This window comes from Cantharellus anzutake, assembly GCF_015039405.1.
Source record: "Cantharellus anzutake strain C23 chromosome Unknown EI90scaffold_36, whole genome shotgun sequence".
Lineage (NCBI taxonomy): Eukaryota > Fungi > Basidiomycota > Agaricomycetes > Cantharellales > Hydnaceae > Cantharellus > Cantharellus anzutake.
In genome coordinates, this window is record NW_024066986.1 from 158,857 (window position 1) to 168,181 (window position 9,325).

Below are 9,325 nucleotides of genomic sequence, written 5' to 3' on the forward strand. Positions count from 1 at the left end.
ATATGGGCTTCTGTGATTTATTTCAGATTTTTCCCTCATGTTCTAAGGTTGTTTTGCACTTTCCGTGCTTTGTTTTGACCGGGCTCTTCCTTATTTGGACGGAAATTGGTCTTCACGATCTGCCGAAGTGCGGATCTCGGTTCCGACGGCCGGTTCCCTGCGCATCGCCACCCTCACATGTCATTACACATGATGCGGATTCCTATATTCCCGTCATGGGTATAACTTCACAACGGCTGGACCGTTTGGGCTGAGAATTTGCATAGCTATAGTTTCCTATTTTTCATAATTTCCGTGTAAATTTCGTTGTATGTTTTAATTATGGATCCTACGCAATCATCGTCTTGTCCCTGAGCTCGGACTTTTGATGTCGCTATTCCCGTTATTGGATTTCTCATTAACGCATGATCCTTTTGTTATGGAAATTTGGGAGGATTAAGAGTAGATCCCTTCCTTTCTAATGGGCTATCAAGCTTGTCTCGGTTGTTACTAGTTAATCTTCGCGCTTGCTTTTTAGACATTGTCCTTGTTTTGCAGGAGTTTTAGTCATATCTCCGTCGTTTATGGGTAGCTTCCCCTGTAATTACTCTCATTGGTTCCGTTTGGGGGACATCTACATTTCCTATTATAAACACGACTTTGACTTTTGCATTAGTTCCTGAGGAATCTTTGTTCCGTGGTACTTCCATCCTTGCTACGTGTGCGAACGTGGGAAAGTAGTTTCCGTGGAGGTTCTCTGATTATTTTTATAGTCAAATCTTGGTCGATTGTCCTAATTCTTGGTTTAATATTTGCTATAAATTCCCCTGAGAATTCCGTCTCGTTGATGGTAAGCTTGAAGTATTTTTGTTATTTTTCTTTCTTTCGATTTATCGTGTATAGTCATAATAATTCGTAAGAATTCGTAAAATTCGTTAAAATTCAGGTCCTTCTATGTTCTCATATCTACTTGTCGTATGAGGTTTTTGTGATTTATCTGGCATATTTCCATAATGGGTTTCCATAGTGTGGCCGTTATTTCTCCTACAGCGCTCCATTCTGAGTCGCTGAAGCCGAGTCCCTTCAACACCCCATCACCCTCGGAGCTCCGCCCCACCTCCAGTCTGTCTCCGACCCACCATCAGACAACCCGGAACACCGAGCTCCACCTGACAGCATCGCCTGGATAGTGATCGACCTATCCTCTCAAAGAAAGACGTTGTAACGGGTCAATCGCCTTGACTCGAGACAGAGAAGAGGGGGAGGGTTGTAGTGTGCGCGGGTGTGGTTTGTGGGGCCAGGTTTTGGTCCGTGGGCGCTACTGAGTTTGCAAAAACCTCAAACAAACACTCACCTACATCTCTCTTGGATGTCAAGGCTGAGTATTATGATGAGAGGGGTCTTAGACATGAGCAACTAGCTCAGAGGGGGCGTTAGGGTCGTGGATGGCGTCTTTGCCACTTGGATGTAACTTCTGCTTGTCCCTTCACGGGTCTATTCAGTACTAACTTGTTATGTACAAGCTGTTATCTAGTTTATATATGTTTGAAATGGAATGAATGGCATGGGGGAATATAAACGGGCCGTTAGGCAACCGTAAATGATGAATATCCAATTGGGAACAAAGAAACAACAAAAGAAATATGAATGAATGGGGAATATATCATAATGGGTCCGAAATGGAAATTGTGAAAGTTAACTCCGCAACACTTCACCACAGCGCCCACCTATCCTCCCGTCAGCAGTCTCCTCGTCTCCCGCTTTCCAACGAGCCCTTATTCATCCCAATTGGTGCAGTACTTCTTGAGATGTGGCCAATGACAGGTGCTGTCAAGACCATGTGAGACTCTACTCCATGCTGAACCATCCGGGTATGGGATTGCCATTCTGGGAAATGCTCCGGGGGTTAAGAAGGAAGGCATAGCATCACTATCGGGTAGAAAAACGGCTGGGTTGTATGTGTGGTTATGGAGATGTAGAGAGGGGGTGAAATTGGCAGCATGGTTGGGCGTGGGAATTTTGCTTGGGGTTGTCGGGAATGATGGGGAAAATATGGAAAAATAAGGAGCGAGTTTATGGAGTGTTGGATAGTGATAGAATGAGCATCTGGAGCGTCAGAGGGTATGTGGTGTATGTTGGTGGCCAAATTCCGCAGAATCCGACTTTTTGCAGTACATGGAGTTGTCCCCACAACAACGTTCGTGACACAGAGGCAAACAACCACACCACTACTCAAGGCCATGGGCACAAGGGTGCAGTTGGGATTTTGGCTTCAATGACTCAGTGGAGCATTGCACCTCATTCTCGACATGGTCCTGATATTTCACAGTGGAAGGGTCCTTGCAGATGAGGGGGACAGAGGGGTAACCCTAGTTGATATTTGAACTGATCTACAGGCTTCATAGTACAACTGGTATTTAAGCAGAGAGATTAGATAAGTTTCACCTACAAGATCTTGCAGAGATTGCAGGTGGAGGTAAGAGGAAAGAAAACAAACAAAGGGAACATGATCTGAACAGAGCAGCATTGACTGAAGGGGCAACAGAAAAATAAAGAGAAACAGAGACAATGAGTGTACACATGCAGTGGCCTGGCTGGCAGCAGAGTGTCAGGGCACACATGCCTGACCGACCTAGTTCCACCCAATCCCATTCTCCCCCACCCAGTGCCCCTACTCCCAAGTCCCTCCCCCTCCTCTTCCTCACCTCCCTCCTTCCTTCCTTTTTCCTTTCCTCTCTTCTTTCTTGTTTCCTTCTTATCACACAAATGACTTTCCCTTCCATCAATGTATCATTGACCTGGCTGCAGTGCACACACGACATGCCTAGCCCTGGGTGCACCAGGCGACCTTCTTGCATGCTGGACACCCTCATGATCTCCCATGGAGATGCAGCTGTACACATAGATAATGTGGCACCTCCCATGTGACCTCAGCCACATGTATATAAACATAGCCTAAGTGGGAACTGAGGAAGTAGCCTTCTTCTCACAATTCCCACTTCAGTCTAAGTGGCCAGGGACATACATCTGTGCCAGGTCCATTGCTACATATGCCCACATCTCACCCTACCAGGCCCTCAGTGCTGGGTGGTATACCCAGGCACTCTTGACCCCAGATCAGTCCCTGACACAGAGAATAGTAGATAAAGAGGTTACTTGATATGTTACAACGGCAAGGCCTTGGCAGGTCATGGCCAAAGAGCAGAGGGTTCAGCATGGGAACGGAGGTAGGGAAAAGGGTAGGATGGAGGTTCATGTCCCTGGAGGTTGCTGGATTGTGACACAGCCTCCCTTCCTTACAATTTCCCACCCTTACTATTAGTGTACAAACCACCAGTCTAGCAATCCCTTGTTCCAGTGTGACATTGTGTCCATTGTGGACCATGAACAAAACATTGCATATTGAGTTGAGTTGGCTGAGCCCCTACAACCACAAGAGTATGAGGCCAGCATAGACCAAGGCGATGCTCCTGTGGAACCCAAAAGAGAAGTAGTCCATCTGCTGTAGTGACCCAGCCATCCTCACAAAGCAAGTCACTGGAGGACATCAGTGTTCCATTGCACACATTTGGATGGGCTGGAATGTATATTAGTTAAGATAACAAAGGCCATAATTGAGACATACAGCTGGCTGCCCATGCCAAAGCAGGTGATGATGGAGCCATCTTATCCACCAAGGCACTGGAGATGCAGGCACTGTCAGCAGAGAATGCAATGGATCTGACTGAATCAGAGTGCCCTTCCAGAGGCTTGCCAATTGGCACCTTGGATGCCGCATCCCAAATTCGCACTGTCTTGTCACCAGAGCCTGAGACAATGCGGGTGCCATCAGAAGAGAATGCAACAGATCTGACTGAATCAGAGTGCCCTTGCAGAGGCTCGCCAATTGGCACCCTGGATGCCGCATCCCAAATTCGCACTGTCTTGTCATCAGAGCCTGAGACAATGCGGGTGCCATCAGAAGAGAATGCAACAGATCTGACTAAATCAGAGTGCCCTTGCAGAGGCTCGCCAATTGGCACCCTGGATGCCACATCCCAAATTCGCACTGTCTTGTCATCAGAGCCTGAGACAATGTGGGTGCCATCGGAAGAGAATGCAACAGATGTGACCCAACCGGAGTGCCCTTGCAGAGGCTCGCCAATTGGCACCCTGGATGCCGCATCCCAAATTCGCACTGTCTTGTCATAAGAGCCTGAGACAATGCAGGTGCCATCAGAAGAGAATGCAACAGATGTGACCCAACTGGAGTGCCCTTGCAGAGGCTCGCCAATTGGCACCCTGGATGCCGCATCCCAAATTCGCACTGTCTTGTCATAAGAGCCTGAGACAATGCGGGTGCCATCGGAAGAGAATGCAACAGATGTGACCAAATTGGAGTGCCCTTGCAGAGGCTCGCCAATTGGCACCCTGGATGCCGCATCCCAAATTCGCACTGTCTTGTCAGAGCCTGAGACAATGAGGGTGCCATCGGAAGAGAATGCAACAGGTGTGACCCAATCGGAGTGCCCTTGCAGAGGAGGCAGAGGCTTGCCAATTGGCACCCCGGATGCCGCATCCCAAATTCGCACTGTCTTGTCATCAGAGCCTGAGACAATGAGGGTGCCATCGGAAGAGAATGCAACAGATGTGACCCAATCGGAGTGCCCTTGCAGAGGCTCACCAATTGGCACCCCGGATGCCGCATCCCAAATTTGCACTGTCTTGTCATCAGAGCCTGAGACAATGCGGGTGCCATCGGAAGAGAATGCAACAGATCTGACCCAATCGGAGTGCCCTTGCAGAGGCTCGCCAATTGGCACCCTGGATGCTGCATCCCAAATTCGTACTGTCTTGTCATAAGAGCCTGAGACAATGCGGGTGCCATCGGAAGAGAATGCAACAGATCTGACCCAATCGGAGTGCCCTTGCAGAGGCTCGCCAATTGGCACCCTGGATGCCGCATCCCAAATTCGCACTGTCTTGTCATAAGAGCCTGAGACAATGTGGGTGCCATCGGAAGAGAATGCAACAGATGTGACCCAACCGGAGTGCCCTTGCAGAGGCTCGCCAATTGGCACCCTGGATGCCGCATCCCAAATTCGCACTGTCTTGTCATAAGAGCCTGAGACAATGCGGGTGCCATCGGAAGAGAATGCAACAGATCTGACCCAACCGGAGTGCCCTTGCAGAGGCTCACCAATTGGCACCCTGGATGCCGCATCCCAAATTCGCACTGTCTTGTCATCAGAGCCTGAGACAATGCGGGTGCCATCGGAAGAGAATGCAACAGATCTGACCAAATTGGAGTGCCCTTGCAGAGGCTCGCCAATTGGCACCCCGGATGCCGCATCCCAAATTTGCACTGTCTTGTCATCAGAGCCTGAGACAATGCGGGTGCCATCGGAAGAGAATGCAACAGATGTGACCGAATCGGAGTGCCCTTGCAGAGGCTCACCAATTGGCACCCCGGATGCCGCATCCCAAATTTGCACTGTCTTGTCATCAGAGCCTGAGACAATGCGGGTGCCATCGGAAGAGAATGCAACAGATCTGACCAAATCGGAGTGCCCCATAAGCTTCTGGCGAACCACAGGCCATTGTTTGGAAACCTGCCCCAAAATGGACAGAGTTTTCCGGAATGCATGGTGCACATATTGCAGAACAGCAGATTGAGGTGAAAACGGTAAAGCTGACAGATAGATGTGTGGGAGGCTCTGACTGATTGGATACCCAAATGCATTCACAAATTTGTATGCTTCTGAGATAATTTCTTCAAGTCCTTGTGCATAATTCTATCCATAAAGTCTGTCAATTGTTACCATCGCGCATGAGAAAAGCGGCTTACACTAGCCCAACTGACCAGCCTCCTTAGAATTACGCTCAACATGGAGATCCGATCCATCACACTGAACACTTCAATCCAGTGTAGGAATCGGTGAAGGAAGAAATCCATGATTTCATTTGTAAGAGGGGGCGAGGCTGGTTCTGGCCCAGATCCAAATTCCAGATGGTCTACCCAGTATTGGCTCGCATACATCAGTACAGGTGTTACGGCTCGATTGACACGCTCCTGAAGCCCCTTAATTTCCTTGTTTCGGCAATAGGACGTCTCGATCCCACAGATGTTAAATTTGAGATCTCGCTGCATGATTCGGAGACAGCGAGATGCGAGGTCAAGGTGATGGACGGATGGGTTAATGTACCATCGCGGATCTTGACACCGATTGGGGTTGCACAAGAAATCAGTGAAAGATGTATGCAAGACTTGAATAGGACCCCCATAGTCCCCCCGCAGCAGCGGTTGAAACTGAGAGAGTACAGCTTGGACCTTGCCTATGCCCAATTCTAGGAGCTGACGAAGCTGCTCATCCATTAGCTGCTCACGAGCGACTACGATTGCGCCAACGATGGAATGAACGACTTTAAATTCACTTTCGTTGTATGACTTGAATGGATGAGTAAGAGCGACCCGATACAGCTCATTCAACCCATCGTCCGACGGGTCATGCACCGATCCACTTAATACTGTTTCCAACCGTTCTTCGGGAAAGCCGGATTGAATGAAGCGTATGGTTGTAGATGCCCAGATGAAAAGGCCTCCGGACAGAGTAACTAGTTTGTCTATCACAGGTTCTGTCAGCCAATTGGGTGGCAGAGAATACGTTTTGAAGGCGTCAGCGTTGCTGGCAAGCTGCTGTTGGAAAAGCAGCTTGATATCGGATAATGTGGACTTATCGCCGATCGGTGCGTCCCGCACGTCGACATCCAGGTGTGAGAGGGCAGCACGAATGTCGGGCTCATCTCGACTGGCCACCAATAACCGGAACATACTCGGAAGCCTAGCAAGGCCTTCGGAGAATGTGCGAAGGAGATTTCTCCTCGTCCCTGCAGTGCCACACTCATCAAGGGCATCAAGGACGATTACAATAGGAGCTAGATCGCACTCTTTTGCGAGTTCGGCCAGAGGCTGCTCGAGAAGATGCTTGAATTGCGTATCGAGGGGGGATGTAGTAATGTCGGGCGAATTTTCGATCTGTGCGGCCAGTTTCGCCCGAATCTCAGGTTTGAAACGACCCAGCTGGAAGGCAAGAGTACGAATCACACGGACAGGGTCACTATTGACAGGGTCGTTTCGGTCCCAAAACAGAAAAGAGCCACGTCGGCCCAGCTCTGAGAAGTATTGAGCAACGGAGGTGAGTATCGTACTCTTGCCGGATCCTGCCGGTCCACGAAACCAGATGATGTTATGACCGGAAGGATCTATCAGAGAATTAATGAGGTTTTCCAGGATGTCCGCTCGAGTCCCGGGTAAACATGTATCTCGATTTCCAGCATCCATAGCTGCGGGGCTCAGAGTTTTTAAGGCTTCGGTTTGGGCTATAATCCTTAAGTTATGCAGTGTCTTGTGCACATAAGATGGAGGTCATCGCACCAAGTTTCTCCACGTCCCTGGATATTTGAGCCGAGACGAATGCAGTGTGAGACGTTACTCCAAGCTGAAGCTCTCCACCGAGTTGTTTCAGCGCCTGCGAGAGGTTCGAGATGGTTTGGGAGGTGTTCGAGAATGGTTGGCGTACCAGTCGGCCTGCCGCACACTGGATGTTCAACACTGAAAAACCAATGGGCGATCGAGCAGCTTACCTGCGAATCCATGGGACACAAACTGCTTAATGAAAATACCGCATTCGGTCATTTGGACAGAGATTCGAATAATGACACGCTCGAGAGACTTGATTTTGTTTTCCAATTCATCGACGTCATCGACGAACGAATAGAGATCGGCCATAGAGTCGACCAGACTAAGGAGTGCATCATCTCGTTCAGTCTGTCCTTGAACGGCCTGGGACAACCGCTCGAAATCGTCAGGTACAACGGGCTCTCGCTATGGTAATGACAGATCCATACTTGGTATGCCGAACTCAAGATTTGCCAAGCAATATTTGCGTAAGGATGGAGCTTTCAACGACATCAGCGCAAACTAAAGACACGCCACCATCGGCAACATGTACCTTAGCTGTTTTATCGACAAGATCGACCACGACCTTTGTCTTTTCGACCACTTGTTTGAGCAAGCTCACGACACCCAGATTTCGGACTGTAGCGGTGGAGTCAACAACATTTTGAACCGGCTGGGGAATCGGAGGCAAATCAAGCAGCCCCTGGTCAACGTCGTAGGTGGCATTTTCGACAGCGGCTTCAAAGGCATGTGCCGTAGTTTCCCGCAGCTGCACAATGAGGGAGCCTGCCTCTCGACCTCGTTTGTCACGGAGTCCTAGGGTAGCTCCTATAGCAGTATGAGATGAGGCTACACAAGGAGGTAAGACTAAAGATAACCAGCTCACGTTGGTCATTTTTACATCGGTCCAACAACTCCTCTATCTTGATGTGCACGGAACCAAGCTCGGCGGGTAAACACGGCCAGCGAGAGTGCTTGAGGTGAAGGGACAAGACGGAAGATAATTCTGCAGTCCTAAAAGTGCGTACTTCACTGAGCTATCCGGGTTGATCTACCCTGATCGCGAGAGACCCACAGAGAACAAGTGTACTCCCAAGCTGGGGTCGAGTTTCGTTTCACCTCGGTTCTCTCAAATTTATTTCCCGAAAGTATAGGTCTGACATAAAGCGCCAGGGCTGGGGACGCTTTCCTGATATCTCTAGCCTCGAAGACTGCATCGGAATGAGGAGATGACAAAAACACTATAGCAAGGCTGTGACGTACCGTCTAGAGAATAAACACGCTTGGAATGTCCGCGAGTTGTCATGGCTGACTACTAGGTTGAACCTCAGCTGCAGAGGATTAGACGCTGTGAAGGCAGCTCGTTGCAGGTTACCGCGTGTCAAAGGGGGAGTCGTCGGAGCGAAGTGTCGCGAGTTGGTTTCCGGAGTAGGTGATCGGACTTGTGTTTATGTCCGTCACATGTGACTTTTGTATTGTTACCTTGCTTGCAACCAAACCCACAATTGCGTGGGAAAAATGTGTTTATATTACTTTTACTTCTCATGTGAGTTCCGAGAGCATGTGACTATTCAATGAATTGTGTCATGTTATGGTTGTCATCACCATCGTTTAACTGACTGAAGTTCTCCGCATTCAAGGCTTTGCACGCAGGCCGCATGGACAACGATTCATCGAAGTCTCGCAACAGTCTTAATGCCTGAGCTACGTGATAGCACCACACACACACTGAATGGTGTCAGTGCTCCGGTCGGAGGTGGCACCAGGTCAATTATGATATGGCTGATTGTTAGGTCCCCCCAATCCTTAGTTGGTAGATCCGAAACTTGGAACCACTCCTAAACCACCAGCCTGACTTTAATTACCACCATCCAACCTGATAAGAAGGCAGGATGGTGGGTAACGGAG

The 9,325-nt window shown here is 49.3% G+C and overlaps 2 protein-coding genes across 2 annotated transcripts; both read right to left on the reverse strand.

Moving 5' to 3' along the window:
* Positions 1 to 3,317: 3,317 nt before the first annotated feature.
* On the reverse strand, positions 3,318 to 3,527 carry EI90DRAFT_2926090 (uncharacterized protein; the record flags this gene model as incomplete). Its single annotated transcript, XM_039054904.1, has 1 exon — positions 3,318 to 3,527. The coding sequence occupies one exon, from the start codon at positions 3,525 to 3,527 to the stop codon at positions 3,318 to 3,320; it is 210 nt and encodes a 69-aa protein (XP_038914158.1).
* Positions 3,528 to 5,776: 2,249 nt separating this feature from the next.
* Positions 5,777 to 7,810, reverse strand: EI90DRAFT_2926392 (uncharacterized protein; the record flags this gene model as incomplete). The annotated part of the gene is made up of 3 exons (XM_039054911.1): positions 5,777 to 7,338; positions 7,373 to 7,556; positions 7,622 to 7,810. Coding segments are annotated over 3 exons (1,935 nt in total), but the record flags the coding sequence as incomplete, so codon positions are not given.
* Positions 7,811 to 9,325: the final 1,515 nt, after the last annotated feature.